Genomic DNA, 19,301 nt, shown 5'->3' with positions numbered 1-19,301 from the left:
GACTTGATCCCTCCCTATTTTTGCAATGACCCTGGTGTTTGCACAGGGGAGAAAGGTCCTCACAGCTGGTACTGCTGATACTCACTTTCAATAAAAATAAACCTGGTCGGTGGCCCAGCCAACAGCCAAACAGCTTAGACGTGACCAGTAGCTTTTAGGCTGGATGGGATCTGGAGTTGCCTAGGAGTGTGCAAAAGGAAGTTTACATCAGCACAGAACTATTTTGGGAACAGCAGTACATGGTTGCAGTAGCAGCTTGATCTGTTATTTTGGATACTGGTTTAACTGGCTTAAAACTTGTAGTTTTGGGGGCAGGAAATGGTCTGTCCTGCAGCTGGCTGAATGTTTTTCATCCTTATTTATCCCTACTGAATGGAAGAGTTTTAGACCTTTTGATACTGTTGTGACCTGTGAGGCACTAATGCTTTCTAATTCTGCAATGAATATTAAATCCGGAACTGTAGTAGCAATGCCAGCAGTACTGGTACATAAAACAGAGCTGCATGCTATTTCCTTTACGTAGAGAGATGGACACATCCAACCTCCACAGCCCAGTCTCCCAAGTTTTTTCTCCCAGCTCTGATTCTTGACCGTTTCATACTGTAGCTGCTCTCTTCTCTCTTTCTTTGTGCTGTAGGAAAAATGTTCAAGTCTCTGGATCTGAGCTTGATCGTGGAGTTCATCCTGATGTTCTATAAGGACAAACCCATTGACTGGCTGCTGGATCACATCCTTTGGGTGAAAGTCTGCAACCCTGAGAAAGATGCAGTACGTAAACAACCTCCGTTGAAGGGAAACCACGTGTTGTGTGGGGGCAAATGTACACTTGGTCTGTGTCTCCAGAGGATCTTTTCTGTGAGCTCTGGTGCTTAAGTGACTTTGCACCGAACCGTGCCGTCCCAGTGGAGCGTGCCGCAGGGTGTCCTTGTGGATTGTGTAAGCAAAGACCTGGGAGTTCAGGCTTTTGTAGTCTGTAGCTGCCAGAAAAGGCATTGTTTCTGCATCTAAGCAATAACAGGGTATTCCTCCTCCAGTCCTCGAGGAGAGTAGCTGTTCCCCTCTCTTCTGTGTTGTTTTTCGTTCCGGTGTGCTTCTCTCCCTGAAGCCATTCCCTGCTTGCTGACTATAACCCCAGAATAACCCTTTGGCTCTGGGCTCGTGTGCTGTACCCGCCTGGAGCACACATGCAGGCTGCCCAGAGAGCTCACCCCAGATGACCCAAGCGCAAGCCCGCCATGCGTAGTGTGCCAGAATGAAGGCAGAGCATGCAAAGCTCTTGTCGAGGTTTCTAGGAAGGTGCAGAGAGGTGAAATGGGCTCTGTTTTCATGCTGCCATCTCGTTTGCAGAGCCATGTCTGCACAAAGCCTTGCAGACAGCAGCACAGAAGCCCCCGTGCCCTGCGGAGGTTGTGTTTGAACTCCCATCGGTGGCAGCAGTGAGGGGCTAAAGCGAGTGGGAAGGGCAGAGGAGGAGTGTGTGTGACAGCAAATGTAAGATGAGCTCACCGCCAGATACTCTCCTGTCTCCTCTCTGAACATATTGTATTTACACATACACTCGTTCGCCCTCCTCCCCCAGCGGAAAATGAGCAGCGGAGTCCCTGTGCAGAGCTTGAATCCAGTCACTTAGGACAGACCTCATGCCCGCAACTACTTTGTGGTGGCAAATGCTAGAGCAAGTGGTCACTCTGGGGATAAATACTGTATTTATGTGTTGGGAGGGGACAGGGCATCCTCAGGGCTCTGCAGAATTGGGGCAAGGATGTGGTTTAATTTGGCCTAATCCCTGGCAGAGGCTGTGATGTCAGCTCCAGTCCCCCATGTGCAGCAGGACCAGTCTCAGAAGATGTCCGTCGTGTCCTCCTGGCAGTTCAAACCATGTGCTCAGGTGTGACAGAGCAGTCCCCAGGCCTGTCTGGCAGCTCCCAGCATCCTCACAGCCATGGGCGAAGCCAGGGTGGCGGGATGCTGGGATGGAGCTGGGAACGATGCTGCTGTCTGTGCCCCCCCTTTCAAAATCTTCAGCTTGAGCATTGATTAAATGCAGATCTTGCTGCACAGGATCATCTTCTTAGCTCATCTTTGCTCATCTTCTCCTACCTGACAGAGCCAAGGTTTTCCCAGGGGAAACTGCAGACCTCTTAAATGTGTTGCCTTTTTAAAAATTAACCTACTTTCCATGTGGATTTCTGGCTCTTTTCCCCCTCTGTTTGCATGATTAACTCTGCACAGCGCCCTTTCAAACATGACTTTCCCTTGTAAATCCCACTGTGCAGAATCAAATTGGTAGCGGGGAGGATTTGTCTTTTTTATTGAAAGTTTGTTTGACCTGAGCTTTTGGTAAGTGCTTTGCCTGCTCTGGATATATTCTGCTCTTTCTTTTTTAACTAATTTTAGATTTACCTGGGGTAGAGCTGTGTGAAAGGATGACCTTCTTACCACCAACTGAGCCATTCCCCCTCCTGGCTCGACTGAGACAATGGTGCTTTCAGCAAATGCTGCTTTAGCAGAAGGGGAAGAGGGGAGAAAGAGAAATCAGGAGATACTGTAGCTTCCTCTGTTCCCCTTCCTCCTCCTCTCCCCATCCAGAGTGAGATCAGAGCTGACGGGGGTTGCATCTGGGGTTGCTGGCAATGAGTAGGGTCTCTCCCATTAGCATGGCTAGTTTTAATTTTCTAATGTAACGTGAGCTGGATTAGGAGATTATCTCCTCTGCAGCTCGCAGGGGTCATGCCTGGAATTTCCCAGCTCCTGGCATGGTGACGGTGGCCTGCGTGGGCAGCCCATCGTGGGGTCTCGGTGTGGCTGGCTTTCCCCGCTGTGCCCTGCCTGGTGCCAGGCAGCCGGTGACGCAGCGCCCGGCAGCGGGATTTCTGCTGGGGTTGCTCTTGGGTGGGAGGTTCCGAGAGCAGATGGTGGTAGGGGTGTGTGTTTCTTTTCTTGGAAGAAGCAAAATTTGGAAAACAAATGCCCTCTCCCTCCGGTTTTTAACCCTGTATTTTTGCCTGCTCCCTCAAACTGAGAGAAATGAGCTATTTTTAAAATGTGAGTTATTGTCTCCATGCTCTCAGTGTTTTGCCCCTTTGTCCTTTATTCCTTCTCCATCATCTCTCTCCCTCTACCCCATGGAAAATCACTGGCTGGATCAGAGTTGCATCTCCAAGTTTATTTACGTGGTGGGATGGGTGTGAAACAGTCAAACAGCTCAGTGGCACGTGCCATACATCCGCCTAACAAAATCTGCCAACAAACTGACAACTCTGCCTGTCTGAAAAGAGCCTGCAATTGCTACCTCTTCGCTTAGGCTCTGAATCATCCCAGGACTTACTGTACCTTCAGACATTGGTGATCCGAAGCTCTGAGTTGTAGGAAAAAGGCTTTCCTGATAAGCCAAGGAGAAAAGAAGCAAAATTACTGGCTGTTCCTACCTGACAGCACACAGAGGAGATTTGCTCAGTGTTTGCTAAGCTATGCTTGGCAAGGAGACATTTGACACTTAAACCTGGGCTGCCCAGCAGAGCCCGGTGGGTGACCGGCTGAGAGTCACGGTCAGGTTCCTCCAGAGTGCAGTTAAAAGCCCTCTTGCCAAATTAAAGCCAAAATAACACAGAAAGGCCTAGGGATGGAGGGGCAGGGATGTTTATCGCTCCTCATGCCCTGTTCCTCTTGTGGGGCACAGCTGACCGTGGAGGTTTAAGCATGGGGCACTGCGGGATTGTCTCGTTTCAGAAACACTGCGACAGGCAGAAGGCAAACCTGAGGATCCGCTTCAAGCCCTCGCTCTTCCAGCACGTGGGAACCCACTCCTCCTTGGCTGGGAAGATACAGAAGCTGAAGGTGGGTACCGGCTGCCTGTCCAAGCCGCAGACAGCCTTTCTGCCAGGCCTGGCCTGCAGGCACACAGCAACTGGCTGCTTTTGGGGTGAGGACATCAGTGACAGCAACTGGTGGGACGGTGGCAGCTGGATTTCTGTGCAGTGGTTGTGTTTTATTCTGAATTACAGTGAGCTTATGTAGCTCCTACTTCTCAGCGTGGTAGTGACATGTACCAAGAGTCGCTACAAGCTTTTAAGCCTTGGTACAGGTCTTGGCTGCCCATCCTGAGTGCCAAACCATGATCCAGGCAAGTGATTTCAAAGCATGTACTGAAAAATCCTGGAGAGATGACTCCTGAGTTGGTCTGACTTCCTTGCCACCCCCCTCCTTATTCCTGGGATTTGCTGATAGGTGAACTAGAACTTGCTGGGTAAGATCTTAAATTGTTTGTGTGTATTTAAACATCAACAAAAATCAAGATTCCCACAGCTACATGTGCAGGACCCAGAGACGCACATCCCTGGACTGTGCCCAGTCCTGTGTCTGTCCAATCCCCAGGTAAATGGATGGTAAAATCCAGTTTGTATCGCAGTGCAGTGCCTGTCAGGCCATGTAATCCAGTCATTTTATGCCATCGGCAGCCTCCCAGCCACCTTCTCCTCAGGTGTAAGGACTGTTTGCAGAGCTCCTGGGGCAGGGACACGCATTTGGGGATGCTTGGACAATGAAAGCTCTTTGGTGCTGGATCAGAGTGCAGAGCAGTGGTGCTTCTCTGTGCTGCCTTTCCTGAAGTTGTGTCCCCCTGGCATCCAGCCACACATTGCCCTGTCTCGTGCGTTCCCCAGGTCACTTCCATCCCTCATCCTTCCGTGCTGTGCAAATCAAGAGCTTTTAATTTGCAGTGCCTTGTTGCTGGGACCCCTGTTCCTCACGGGCAAGAGCAGCTCATGACCCTTTTCTGCCCTTTTGCTTTGTGCCCACCAAGGACAAGGACTTTGGCAAGCAGGCCCTGCGGAAAGAGCACGTCAACCCTCCTGCAGAGGTGAGCACCAGCCTGAAAACCTACCAGCACTTCACCTTGGAGAAGGCTTACCTGCGGGAGGACTTCTTCTGGGCCTTCACTCCCACTGCTGGAGACTTCATCAGATTCAGATTCTTCAAACCGCTCCGCATCGAAAGGCCAGTGCTTGGGGGGGGCTGGCAGGGAGGGACATGGGGACAGCCCGGAGCATGCGGAGACACTTTCCTTTTGCTCTTCTGGCTCACATTGACTTTCTTGCCCATCTCCTGCTTGGCTGTCCAGGAGGAGGGAGCGGTGCTCTTCCAGGGGGAGGGCACCTGGACCTTTTTTGGTGGGGGCCATGTTTGCCAGAGCCCTTTGCTTTCCTGCGCTTGTGAGACATCCATGATTTAGCTAATCTGGTGCAGAAGGTATCCTTCCAAACCATGTGCCCGTGGGCTTTTTGGGAAGGTACCTGTTAGGTTGAGCTATTTGGTGGTTCAGCTGGGGTGAAAGCCATCATGTCCCCCCTTGCTCAGTGTGGGTTTCCATGGCTTTGGTCTCTGTCACAGGTTCTTCTTCCGCAGCGGGAACATCGAGCACCCAGAAGACAAACTCTTCAATACGACTGTGGAGGTTTTGCCGTTTGACGTAAGTGTTTTATTGAGAATTGAGACGGGGGTGGAGTGGGAAGCAAAAGAGGTTTGAGAGAAGGGAACTGCTTAAAGCCGTCAGGAAAATCTTTACAAGACTCAAGTGCCTTTGAGAGGTGCTGGCTGGCAGCCAGGGGGTCATGCCTCGTGTCGTACCACCTCAGAAGCGGGGATGCTGCGCTGAGCAGTTGCTATGGGAGCCATCCATGCCTGCAGAGGGGATGCTCAGATGGATGGGACGGCTGCAGAGGAGGGGATGGAGCCAGGATGGTGCAGTGGAAGCAGCAGCATGAGGGCAGCAAATGTCCTCTTGTTTTGGGGCATGAGGCTTGGGGTACCAGGCGGGGGGACAAGATGCCAGGGGCTGCTGGCGAGGGAAGCTCCGGGGTTGCTGCTGTTGCTTGGGGCTTTTGGGTAGCTCTTGCTGCTGGCCTTGTGCAGAGCTCCTCTCCTTCCCGCAGAGCCTGCAGTCAGATAAGGAAGCCTTGCAGGAAGGAAGAGGCGCAGCCATCAAATACCGCAGGACACCGGATGGCTACATCCAGATAGGTACAGCAGGCTGCAGGGTGGTAAACTGCCTGCTGGGTTTGATAACACAGCCCATATCCTCACCTTCAAGTGAATTGAGACCCTTAGTGCTATTTGCTTGGCAAAGAGTAATTTCTGCTTGCCAGGAGCCAGGTTGGAACAGGATTTAATTTTCACTGTCTCCTCTCCTCCACTACCCTCCCTCCCCTCTTAGACTAGGTGTCCTCTTCGGGTAGTTTTCAGTCCTACATTTCTGCCTGTCTCTACTCAGAGCTGGGACCAAATTACTCAGATTATCCATCTGCCTAACCTGGTCTTAAAAGCCTCCGCTGTGGGTGATTTCACGCTCTCCCTCCACAGCCTGTCTCGGTACTCACACCGCTTGCAGCTTGGACTTTGTCTCCTGCCACCTGAGCTTGTTTTAGTGCTTGTCTTGCCCTTGGAAAAGAAAGAGTGATTGCAGCCTATGGGGACCCACTGGTGTCCCTGCTAAGACTTCTTTTTTTTTTTTTAAATAGACAAATAAAAGAAAAATTCCTTGGCACACGTAGCTTTTTGCCATTTTAGCATTCCTCTGCATGCTGTCTGGTTTCTCCCAGTTGCATTTTCCAGAAAAATCACACCCAAAAATGGGACATAGCAACAGGCTGAGCCCTTGCTAGCGCTAGGGATATGAGACTTGCCTCCGCGGTGTGGATCCTGAACCAACATTTGTCTCTAACAGGACAGCGCTGCCGTCAGGCCACTCTGTCCCCCGCCTCGCACAGCAGTGATGTGTAGCCAACTACTCCCCATTTTGTTTAGCTGATTTTTTTTGTTCCCCTCAGTGTAGCATTTTGCACTGTATTGACATCTGCGCTGATGGTTTTCAGCCCGTCTCTCTCTCTCTCGTGTTTGGGAGCTGCGGGCAGGGGCTGCCATGGCTGCTCATGGTCCCCTTGGGGGGGGGGGCTGGCTGCCAGGGGACTGTCCCACCTGCGTGCTCTCCCCGCCAGGCTCCTTCTCCAAGGGCGTCGCGGAGGGCGAGGTGGACCCGTCCTTCGGGCCGCTGGAGGCCATCAGGCTGTCCATCCAGACCGACTCCCCAGTGTGGATCATCCTGAGCGAGGTAAGCCGGGCTTCATCGGCAGAGGGACCGCCCTGCCCAGCTCTTGCCTTGGGGCTCCCCGCCACCTCCCCCAGCTTCTCTCTGATCCCAGCCCTCTCTCCTTTCAGATTTTTATCAAAAAAGCGGAGTGACACGGGCATGAGGAAGGGTGGACACACACGTGGATCCCTGGTCCTGCTCCCTCCCCTCCCGCTCCCTCCTCCCCGCGGCGCCTCGCCCGGGCACAAGGACAGCCACGCCGGCGAGGCGCAGGCCCGGCTGCTGCAAGGCGGCACATGCCTACAGGCCTCGGCAAACTGTCTGCCAGGCCGGCACCACCATCCCCAGCCAGTGCTGCAGGGCCAGGACATCGTCTTCTCTGGAAGAAGAGCAAAAAACAAAAACCAATATCCCGTGCAGAGGGGGGGCTTTGCTCCCCTCAGCAAGGCCCGGGCGCTCCCTAGGCCCCTCACGGGTGCATGGCTGCCATGCGTGCCACTCGGGCCACACCGACGCAGGGGACAGTTTGGGGTTGGGATGAGCTTTAGCAAGCATGGAGACTAAAAGCACTTCAGCCCAGGACAGGGCAATTGCTGGCTCTATCTGGGGACAGAGAGGGGGCTTGGTCACATTGAGTCCTGCTGGCTGACCCCGCAGGCGCGCTGGGATGGAGACGGCCAGGGACTGAGGTCTGCCTTGCCTTTGCCCAGGCAATGGTCCTGGCCCCAGCTGAGGATTAAGCAAGGGTGAAGACTGACCCTCCTTCGGTGGAGGAGAAACGAATCCGAAGGGGTTGGAGCTATGAGTATGGCAGGGAAAACAAACAAAAAAAAATATGCCACACTGTGCCTGCCAGCATTGAACACAGCCCCTTAACTCATGGTGAAGTCTCCAGTGTCTTCATGCCTTGAGATTGAGTGCAGAAACCATCTTTTAAAATAACTGTTTCAGTTATTGATTGGTGTGAATTGGGGGGGGGGGGGGAAGCAGAAGTAACCCAGTTCAAAAATAGTAGGGATTAGTGTAAATCCCAATGTCTCTTCAGCTATACACTGGAATGCATTATACTACTTTAATGTGCTGTATTTTTTATTATTGGATACATTTGATTTTTCAAGTACATCTCTATATATAAATATATAAAATAATGTGCACTGTAATAAAAGCTAAATTTAAACCTTTGGCGTGGCAGTGAGAGTCACTCATGGCAGGGAGGCACATGCTCTGGCTGTGCCTGCCCGTTCCCCTCCCCAGCACGGGTGGGCATCCCTGGGGGCCGGGGACCAGCTGTAGCCCCACACCCGAAATGGAGTCATTCCTCAGCGCTCACCAATACTCACTACTCCCAAAGCATTGCTCATGCTGGGGAAAGCACTTAGAGCAGCCTGGTGGGAGACTGGTTATTTTTTGCCCCTGCACCACAGGAACCTTCACCAGTTATTAAAAAAAGAAAGGTTGGTTGCGTCTTTCCTCAGCAGGGAGCAAGGAAGGTGCTTGGGCACCTGTACACCCAAGGGTACAATTGTGGAACAGTTGTCTTTCTTACAAAATATGTTGCTTTTTTTATACCCACATACAGCTTAGCAAAGAGCTGCCTGCTTGATGCCTGCTTTAGTTACCTGTGAACCCGGAGTTTGCAGCGGAGGTTGAAATCCAGAGAGAGGGCAAAGTCCTACTGGTGGGTCAGTGATAAGTGAAGTCAGGGCCAAGTCAAGATCGTTCAAGTCAATGCCAAACACAGACATTAGCATTTGGACTAGAGTCAGGCTTTTTCCCCAAAATTTAGATAAGGTTTTAGACAAGTTTACCCATCCTTTCAAGTTAGTGCAGCAGCTTTTCCCATGCAACCCAGTCCCCTAACCCTCGGATGTTCTCACACCCAGTCCCCAAGCACCTTTGACAATCACAGGTGATTTCTACTGAGAAAAGGAATTTATTTTTTGTATATCCATGGTGTGATCCTTCAACGTAGATCATTACAGCAGTAAGGAGGAGTGATGATAGCGTACGTGTCAACCCATGCTCCACGAGGCAGAGCCAAAGGCATTAGAGGTTTTAGAGCAGACAGTGCTATAAAACCTGGCAGTGAAGCCCATTAGCAGGGGCAGAGGCTGGGCAGTATTTGCTTTCTAGAAGGGAAATTATCTCTGAAGAGGGGAGCTTCACCAGCAGAGGAGTGCCAGCATCCACCTCCCTTCAAAGGTAAGCACAGAGCTGAGGAGATAGTCACCGATCATGCCATGCGAGTCCCTCCCCTCCACCGAGGGTGAGCTTGGGAGAGCCACGGCCCCGCTTTACCAGGTGCCGAGCAGCTGGAGGGGCCGTGCCAGTGCTGCCATCCATGCGGAGGAGCCGGGCAGCAGGAAGTGTGCCAGGAGCCCGGCCGCTGCCAGCCCCAGCAGCAGCCAGAGCAGCCGGGCGCTGGCATACAGCGGCCCCAACCTGCATGGGGAGAAAACACTGTCAGACACCGCCAGCTGACCCGGGGCACGAAGCGTGCTGGCGATGGCTTGGCATCCCCAATCCTCCTCCAAGACTTTGCTGGGGAAGAGCTGGTGGGGCCACAAGCATGTGAGGGCAGGAGGGGAGGAGAAGGGGGTGATGCAAACCTGCCTTAAGTCCCACCCGCAGGAAGGAAACCTGCACTGGGGGACACATCCTGCACCCAGCCTGCCTGGATTGGTTTGGGGTGCCTGCAGCCCCCGGGTACTAACCGTCCCTGCGCAGCCACGGCGTATCCCTGGAAATACTTGAAGCGGGTGTAGAGGTACAGCAGCCCACACACTGCGGCCACACCTGCAGGGGAGAGGGGACCTGAGTCCTGATGGGGCTGGGGGTCCCCACACGCTGCCGGAGCTGCAGCCCAGCTCAGTCACCCATGTCCCCGCTTCCCCCTGCAGACGGGGGCATGGCCACGAGAACCAAATGCAGGGGGACTTGGCTTTAAAATGCTGTGAGAGTTTAAATGGGTTTTCTTCCTTCCCTTCTTGTGAGGGATGAACCCCTCTACCCCCCGAAGTTGCCCTGGGACTTGGCTTTGCAATGCTCCCTGCCATGGTCCTTCCTCACATCTTGCCTGTGGTGGCAGCCAAATCCCCTAAACCCGCTTGGTATGGGATGGATGGTGGATGACTAATTGGTTGGGTTATGGTTTCTCATTCTGACATAGCGATTTGGGTTTTGGAGCTGCAGCTCAGCTTCAGCTTGCACCTTCCCCGGTGCAGCAGGAAGCAGCAGCCTCTGAAGCAGAAAGCCCCGCTGCTGCCAGCCCCGCTGCCACCCTGGCAGCCTGACCTTATCTAAGAGGAGAAGCCGGGGGCAACAGCTGGGCACTGGCGGAGGAGCACAGGCTGCTGATGCCACCAAACCTCTCATCTGGGCAGGAGACCAGCTTGGCTGCTACCAGCAGCTTCATGCATGCCGGAGTTGGGGCACTCCTCAGTCTGTCCTGCCAAAGAGGAACTTTGCTTTCCCCAAGTGACAGCCTCACGGGTACAGAGAGGACGTGCCTGAACTGCAATGGGATGTAAATTGGTTTTTTTTCGTTTAGAATAGACTAGACTATTTCAGTTGGAAGGGACCTACAACGATCATCTAGTCCAACTGCCTGACCAATTCAGGGCTGACCATGTGGTTTGGGCTGGGGTTCCCCCCCCATCCCCCTTACCTTGATGAAAGAAGATTCCAGCAACCCAGAGGAGCGAGATGAAGATTGGGAAGTACTCTGAGCAATTCGCCCTGGTGAGAACCAGAGATGAGCGTTAAAACCGCATCCTTGTATGTCAGAGACTGGTTAACCAAGGCCAGAGAGGTGAGCTGGAAACACACATCAGAGCAAACTGAAAGGGCCGACAAGAGGCATTGCTGTGCTGGGGAGAAAGAGCCTTTTCTGCGACCAAGGACACCCAATATCTGTATTTTAGAGAAGAAAAGCACCCAAACAATGCACAGCATTCACCTCACCCACATTGACGTGGACCCTGCAACAACAAGCTGTGGCCGAGATGGAGATTTGTCTTTGCTGGACCTTTGACAGGCTCTGTCCTCGGCCCCGCACACAGTGCCTTCACAGACATCTACTGCAGCTACAGCTTAAAAGCTGCATGGGTAGAGGTTCCTTGACATTATTTAAGGAGCTTTGTCTTCCCCTTGGGTGAGCACAGCCCAAATTTGGGTGTCACACAAGTCATGCGCCAAGAAGGAGCCTTCTTCCTGATTTAATTCAGCAGAAGGTGATCAAATCTGCAGCCAGGTTTTCTTTCTTCCTTTTTCTTTTAGTGCCAAAAATACAGATTTTCTGCAAGAAAGGACAGCGGGAGCTGTGCTATTAAAGACAATGCTTTTGTTTCTCGATTTCTCCTACATTTTACCATTCCCTAGGCAATCTAATCTTAAATTTGGCCAAAAATTTACCAAGCCTCAGGGAATAGAGCCAGATTGGGAGCTGGAAAAACTCTGAAGAACCTTACACTGCAAATGTAGTTTGAGCCTCAGTGAGGGGAGGCTGCCAGGTTTCCACGAGTGAGTAATAAATCAGTACCTTTCTTCCCCTCTTTTTTTTTTTTTTAATATATCAAAACAAATTATCCATTTGTGTCTTTTTCCACAGTGAAAAGAATAAAGGGAGGAAAAAGCCCACAGTGAAGTAATACCTCCACAAACTCAAGTTCCCTGAGGCTGCCTCCTCTGCAGAACAGAGCGGAGGGCTTCCTGGTAGCCGCAGCCCACAGCTCGACTCTGTTTACGCACAGCCCGGTATTTAATTAAAAGCCTCATCAACAGCTACCCAGCTAGCAAAAGCTGATGCCTCCCATGCAGGCTGGCCTTTCACTGCATCGCAAAAGGACCGAAGCGGGTGTTTTTGTCACTCCACAAATGTTTCCTGCACACTGGCAAGGAAATGCAGCTGCTTTGTTCAGGATTTAGTGCCATCCTCAAACTACCCTTCAAACCAGCTCCGGCCAATTCCTTTCAATTGCTTATGAAACAGCATGACTGAGATGAAAGACGGAATCTGGTGCTTGCTGGAAGCCAAAGGGATCTGTGAACGTTTCCAGTTTATCTCCAGCATTGCTTTCTCCATAGGAACAGAGCAAAAAGAAACAGCCCTCGGCATGGGCCCGCAAGTGCCGACTTTCACAGTACGATGGCTTTAAAAAAAAAAAAAAAAAAGTCCTCATAGCTGGTTCTGCCAGCAAGGCCCTTTGCTTCAATTCAACAGCAAAAACTTATAAGCAAATATTAGGTTATTAATATAGCTCCAGCTACTCTCACAATTTGGAGCCAAAATTAACATTAAACTTAATGATTATAGTGTATTAATGCTCAGCACCTCTTCCATACAGCCACTAACTTGTAATTTGGCTGCCTCTCACGATGCCAGAAGGAGGATTATCACGGATGGACAGAAACACTCCAGCCAGAGCAAAGTGCTCCAAATCAAACCTCAGACTTCTGCACGCAAAGCATTACAAAAAATTATCTAGTATCAGCAGCAATAAGTGCAAAGGTGACTTGAGGGTGACTTCAGTCTTCCCTGGTAGTGACATTTGACTCATATCTATATGGAGTCACCACAACAAAGTAAAAATCTTACTGAGCTCTGAAGATCCGATCAAATTCAGGGTGACCTGTTGTCTCGGGAGGGGAGATCTTGTACTTCCGTCGGGCATAGATCACCTGCAGTGCAAAATAGGCTAAAAAAGAACAACACAGGAACGGTAACAGTCCAGCTGTGTTTTATTTAGCCAGGCTTTATCTAGCTTGGAATCAAGCAAGTGGTTAGAGGACAAGAGCTGATACTGTCACAGTCCAGGGCTGTCACACATGATCTGGAATAAATGTGCCATTTATTTCAGGCTCGTACTTTAAATTCAGATTTGGTTATGCCAGCAGAGCACGTGTACCGCAGAGCCGATGTGCTGGCGGGCGCTTTGCATAGTCTCACGCCCAGCGCGCAGCAGCAGAGCCCTCGGTGCTGCTCCCCAGCAGATCAAACGCCCAGGAAGGCCAGCAGCACACATTAAAACCTTACAGAGTCCACATCCCATCAAAGAATTACAATTCTTTTTTTAATCTTGCACTCTGTATTTAGAGCATTAGTACACCCTCAGCCAGTCTAATGGGAATAACGTATAACACCTCCCACTATACCCAGTGGGCGCAAAGCTTTTGTACAAGGATGGTACCGTGTCACAGAGCAGCATCCGAACTGTGAAGCACTGGGATATCATTAAGTCAATTAGAGATGCTCGTAATCATGGCACTATAAGAAAAGGGGAAAGGGGGTAATTATTTCTTCCACTTCATTCCTCCCAAGGCTTGAGCAGTTCAAGGAGCAGACATGCTGCCAATGACTGCCCGTGCCAAGTTTGGGCTGAGGTACTAAGTCTGCGTCTGCTGCATTGCTCCTTTGAACATTTGTAAGGGACGTGGAAAGTCACTTCTTAATGATAAAAACTTGTTAACATGACGATTTGGACTGTTGCACTACTTGATGAAAGTTCTTACTCCCACAGGTGATTGCTGATGTTTGAAGTATTTCTCTTTTAGGCACACCACTATCTTGTTGCCTTCATGGAAAATGCGGATTTTCATATAAGAGAAAACTAAATTATAAAAACAATTACTTTGGTGGCTGTGGCAGCATGCTGCTAAGCGAGTCACTTGGATTAGCAAAGTCCTAACATAACAACATTTCCAGAGCATCAAACAGAGAGACAAGGAGCCAGGCTGCAAGGACTGCGTTGTGGACTGTCTTATTCTAACAAAGAACATAAAAGCAGAACAGCAGGAGAGAGAAGGAAAGCAGGGACAGATGTTGCAAGATTAAAGACAAGACAGATCCATGCGTGCCTGCAGAACAGCATTAGAACATATGTAGAAGGGAATTAGAAATGTAAATAATCTGATGCTATGTGACCCGTGTATTACACAACATATTATCCATTTAAATACACAGACATTCATTTAAGAAAATATCCACATGTTCTAGTGTCTTCCACACCATGTGCAGTGACCCAGCTCTAAACGAGGCTTGCTGGGAGAGAAAGCTGGGGAGAAACTAGATTGCTTTTCCCCTCCTGATTCGGGTGTAGCACGCTGATTATGGTCAAGGCTGAGGATATCATCCTGCCTCCGAGATGCGGCAGGATGCAACACAGCATCCCCTCTGTGAAACCAGACAGCTAGGTCTGCAGTAACACACAACTGGCAATTCAGCAGCGGCTGGCAGAGCTCTGGGGAAAGGAGGATGAAAGTGTGACCCATCCTGTCACCTCCTCTTCCCATCAGATAAGCACACCTCTCCTATGCAACTATTTAATGCTCTCAGGGTCCCATCCCAGCCACCTCTCAAGAAATGGACTGAGCTAAAGTTACCGCATCATGCGCAGCTCTGGCTTGTGGCATAAGCCCGACTGTGCTGGGCAACGGTCTTCATCCTGCTTCGTGCCATCTGCACCCTTCCTAATGTAGCATTCTTGTGACTGATGAGCACGGTAAGAGTAACTTCAGACCCAGCCTCTCCATCAACTCTGTGCTTAACGTCTTGTTTGTACACAGGGGCAAATATTCAGACAAGTCCTGCAACAGCTCCCTTACGCTTACGGATGGATAATAGATAAAACAACCACCCAAGAGGGGCAAGAGCCTTTTGGAGGATGGCCAGCTGTCCGCCAAACCTGGTGTACAGGTGAAGCATTAAGGATGAAGAATCACCCTCCAAAAGCACTTCTCAGAATGAGGTGTTGAAAAAAATGACATTGCACAAGCCTTCTCAGCATGGACAATTTTAGGGAAGAGAGTTCAATCTACTCTGCAGAACCTTTCCAACTATTTTTTTTGTGATTCATGCCTCGAGGTTAAACTCCTGTGTGGATTCCCCTGTGGCTCACAGAGGCTGAGCTCTCCCTGCACATTGCTCCTCAGTGGAAGTATCAGCCAGACCTTCATTCTCTGTTTATATCCACAAACTTGTCAAACCACTAGCTGCTATCTGCCCCATTTGAGTGAACCTGGCAAACAAGCTCTGTGGGGACTGACAGTCAGTGACATTGCATAAGCTTTAATTCCATTGAAGCGATAATAAAAAGGGGGGGGACCCCAAAGAACCATGGTAGCATTGTTCTGCACTCTGGTACAGTGTTCAACACAGGGCAGGGGCATGTATCTACAGAGCACTAAGCTCAGAGCTTTGCTAAACTGAGCATAACTAAATTAAAAAGGGGAAGGTTACTTGAAAGAATGCGGAAACCATGGGGTCCCAGAAAATTAAGAAGAAAATAAAAATAAAAATCAACCAACCCTGTACTAAGCCCAGCCATTAAATTATGTTTCCTACATCAGGATGTGATAGAAGAGTATTTGTACCTATAGTGCATATCCGTGCTTCAGTGCTCTGCCTTCTCAGAAGGAATCTCCGATCAGCAACTCACCTACAAAATGGCCTTTCAAAATATGCAAGAAAAGCTACTGCACAGCTCTGAATCAAGGTGACATTAGCACACGTATTTCTTACTAGTAGAGAGAAAGGAAACACGTAGTACTTTGTAATTGCTCCTCAGCTTCCCATGCAGAGACCATAAAAACTTTGATCTAACGTAGATAAAGTGCAAATGCTTGCTATTTATCTGGTGGCTTCACACCTATGTATGGTTTGCATAGCACAAAAGTAAAATGCCTAAGGCTGCAACCTTTAAAAAATACTTGAAGTTCTCTTAACACAAATATATTTGAGTCAAAATAGCTATCTAGGAATTTACTACTGAGGGTTTCCCAAGGGAAAGGGCTTAGCAACATTTCCGTAACTCAGTTTCAAGTTTTCTTCATGCCTTCTCTTTGTGCACTAAGCACTCCCTCCATCCCCACTTAGTTTAATAACAAAAAAAATCCTAAGACAAAAGTATCTTCCATTTGTAGTTGCTGATATTTCTCTGTAAATTGTTTGAGAGGAAATTACTGATAATTCAGAAATCTTTAACTCTGTTCTCCAAGTAGCATATTTGTGTTTTAAATAATGCTTACATTAAGAGATTTGTCAGCTGATGGCTAAAAATACATCAGGCTGCTCAGAGATTCACATCCATTTGTAAGCAAGGAGGTGTGTTAGCTCTACAGTGAATTAATTCAGTAATAAAAAAAACCCAACACACAAACCAACCTTCCCTCATAGAAATGTGAAGATTTTAATAAAATGGGGGCTCTGTCCCCACCCCAGGCAGGGGCAGCGTCCCCTTCCGTGACCCTCCTGAAGCCCAGGAGGAAAGGTCTTTGCCCAAAGGACCCACAATTAAACACAAGAGGTAAACAGAGCTTGGCAACACTACTGCTTCTTTCTAAATGGTCTACACCAAACACATCTATTTAGATTACGAGAAGTCGCTGAGTTTCTTTGAAGATGTCTGTGTCTATTTCTGACCAGGAGGGCTTGCCTTAGTTTCCAAATTACTGTGTGCTGTCAACTCATCTCGTCATCTGCTCCGTGCAGCTAAGCTCTATGAATTGAACACATGCTGGTATCGGTCACAGAGGAGAAATACATGCATACATGATGCTCTTTTCTATATACATGTGATATATATTTGTACACTGACCTCTTCATCGGCGTATTTATTAACCTGCCTTTATTTCGGCTACCTCCAGCCACTCTAAGTTACAAATCACCTGCTAAAAATTCAATCACAGAAAATATTTTACTTTAAAGACATTCTATTGTTGAAATGGTTTTAAGTTTAAAAGTAAAACTAAAATTTCATTTCCTTCTAGGATGCTGGCTTTGAGGTTTGCAAATCATTTTAGTCCCTGTTAAATAATGAACGTCCTCAGGCACGACACTTCCACCATGAATGGCCAAACATTTGCATCATTTTACCATGTTGGAAAACAGCAACGTTCATTCCTCAGAGACTCCAAGCAAAATACAGGAACCAAGTTCCACAAAGTTTAATAGAATTAGCTTAATACTACCTAGCATTATATAAAGGACATTTACCTTGCTCCAGGACTCCCAAAACTGTGACAGTGGCCAGCAGGTCTATCTGATTCCTCATGTTGCTGACTGTGGATCAAAACCCTAGCCAGGTACGATGAGTAGGGCTGCTCTCCAACCTCTCTCCCACCCTCCCACTACTGCATGCTCTACAACAGAGCCTTCTTATTGCTCTGCAGCAACACGTGTTTCCTCCACCACACATTAACTCTCCCCACGCCACACAATTTTCCAAAGTAGCCAGCCATCAGAAAATGTTTTTTTCGAGACAAGTGCCTCTTGCTGAACTACCTACCAGCAAAAGTTTTACGTACACAAACTGTGAAATTCTTGAAATTATATTTACAGATTTGGTACCATGATTGAATGAATATATTGCCAGCAATTGAAAGATGATGGGAATTTTCCCAGCCCTTTTATTGCTAGTTTTAATCAGCTCTAAAGCATCTAAATTATGTGTGAGGTTGTAAAAAATTATTAACAGGCATTTACAAATTAATAACTTGACCTTCTGCTCTTATTCCAAGTAGTGGAGTTGACCACATGATTGATTTTCTAGACTTCAGCTGGAATAACTTAATTCTGTTACTGGATTCTGAATTTTTAAAAGAAAATTCAGATATTTTATCCTATTAATTAATACTGTAAGTTTACCAAGTAAGAGTACAGTTTTTTCTAGCACTCAGTCACTTTTTGTAGTTTTCTGATGTTTTTAAAATTCTGCAGTACAAACCTTTTCCTGGCTAACATACAAAATGAAAGTTCTCAGTTCAGAACAGATAGCAGCATAGGATGTAGAACCACGCGGACCCTCAGAAACATTACACTGACATCAGAATTATTATAACTGTGAAATGTAAAGTTTGAAAAACAGCAGTACTTCAGCCCTGAATAACTTTTCTCCCCAGTCCACAAAAGCAAAATATGCATCAGTTCAGAAAGTTATAAAGTTGCTCCAAACACAGGATATGGATAAAAGACTACTGACTTTAAAGATTTTAAAACCAAAAAGGAGAGAAAAGGTATCATTCATTATCAACTAGGTTTGCCCTTAATTTTGATGGAGGGGACAGGGTATGGTTGAGCTATTGCATTTCTCTCTGTATAGTCACACAAAAAAACTCAGTACAGAATTTGTGCACAATACCAACAAGAAGTGATCAGCCCTACAATTTCTCCCGAGTGGGATGCAGCAAGTCATTCTTCTGGTTTGGATTTTTGTCACCTCAGAACCCCATTGTGACAGCTTATCAAATCGAACGCTTCATTCAAATACACAATTGTACAGTTTTTGTAAAACATGCATGTAGAGTAGCAAAACCGCTCCCTTTCTCTGCGAAACACTCATACGACATGACTTTTGACCCTCCAGGCTGCTAGCAGACCCAGACTGAAATAGAAATAAACCAATTAACCTTAACAGAACCTATTGGTGACCCCAGATTTCATCTGGGGTGTCTAATGTAAAAGTCAAGAGGGGAAACGTCACCAGGAGCCTACTTCTTACGCCATTTCAACAAACAATTCAGGCTTTAGAAAACACTTCCATTACAGAGTTACATTAGCCTCAGGAAAAACACTACCATCAAGCAAAGAAAACAAAAAAGTTTCTGAGTAGAGGTCGATCACAAGCTGCCACTGACTCCTTACAATCTTTGGGAAAACATGCATGTGCACCTCGCTTCAACGGGGGACAGTTTGGGAAATGTGTTCTACTCAACATTAAATACAATGCAGCACTTTTAATGGGACAATAAAGCAAAAATAGAGTAATAACTTCACAGTTCCCCACAGGCTAGAAGCAGCTCATCCTGGTATTGCCGCTTATTATTACATTTGGTTCTTTATAAGCTTCTGAAGTTACAGGCCCCCTCCTCCCCCCAAACACACCTCAAAACTTGTAGAGTAGGAATATGCTCAAAATATACTTGGATTAGGTCAGGATGCACTTTGAGAGGAAATCTGAAGGCTCTGAGCTGAGGCCTTAAACACAATAGCTATACAGTAAGACACCAACTTCAATGCTTGGACAACAATCCTTCAATGTTTGAAGCTGTTAAAAATTCTTATTACATAGGGGGATGCTTGAAATTACAGTAACCTGTAAAATGAATACAGCCTTCACAAGAAATGCATGTGTCACACTTTGCAAAATCTTCTTTATCGCTACTGCTAAATCTGTGGTTGGAGAGATTCGAGATGTTAGTTTGGAACTTAAGACTAGATATC

At 48.2% G+C, this 19,301-nt stretch overlaps 2 protein-coding genes across 2 annotated transcripts in view; one reads left to right on the top strand and one right to left on the bottom strand.

Moving 5' to 3' along the window:
- Positions 1–8,259, top strand: part of MGAT4B (alpha-1,3-mannosyl-glycoprotein 4-beta-N-acetylglucosaminyltransferase B) — a 52,514-nt gene extending 44,255 nt beyond the window's left edge. The window contains exons 9-15 of the mRNA XM_072872789.1: positions 638–768; positions 3,730–3,837; positions 4,802–4,995; positions 5,389–5,467; positions 5,931–6,018; positions 6,993–7,105; positions 7,213–8,259. Of these exons, the coding sequence (XP_072728890.1) occupies positions 638–768; positions 3,730–3,837; positions 4,802–4,995; positions 5,389–5,467; positions 5,931–6,018; positions 6,993–7,105; positions 7,213–7,236 (737 nt within the window). The 3' untranslated portion in view covers positions 7,237–8,259. The remainder of the gene's footprint in view (positions 1–637; positions 769–3,729; positions 3,838–4,801; positions 4,996–5,388; positions 5,468–5,930; positions 6,019–6,992; positions 7,106–7,212) is intronic.
- Positions 8,260–9,038: 779 nt separating this feature from the next.
- Positions 9,039–17,189, bottom strand: LOC140656733 (leukotriene C4 synthase-like). The gene is made up of 5 exons (XM_072872805.1): positions 17,076–17,189; positions 12,681–12,780; positions 10,752–10,822; positions 9,799–9,880; positions 9,039–9,526 (listed from the first exon to the last, which is right to left on the bottom strand). The coding sequence occupies exons 1-5, from the start codon at positions 17,131–17,133 to the stop codon at positions 9,379–9,381; spliced, it is 459 nt and encodes a 152-aa protein (XP_072728906.1). The 5' UTR covers positions 17,134–17,189; the 3' UTR covers positions 9,039–9,378.
- Between the last annotated feature and the right edge of the window lie 2,112 nt (positions 17,190–19,301).

This window comes from Ciconia boyciana, chromosome 9 (genome assembly GCF_034638445.1).
Source record: "Ciconia boyciana chromosome 9, ASM3463844v1, whole genome shotgun sequence".
In the NCBI taxonomy this organism is placed as follows: domain Eukaryota; kingdom Metazoa; phylum Chordata; class Aves; order Ciconiiformes; family Ciconiidae; genus Ciconia; species Ciconia boyciana.
The sequence above is the reverse complement of the archived record's forward strand: the minus strand, read 5'-3'. Positions and strand labels throughout refer to the sequence as shown.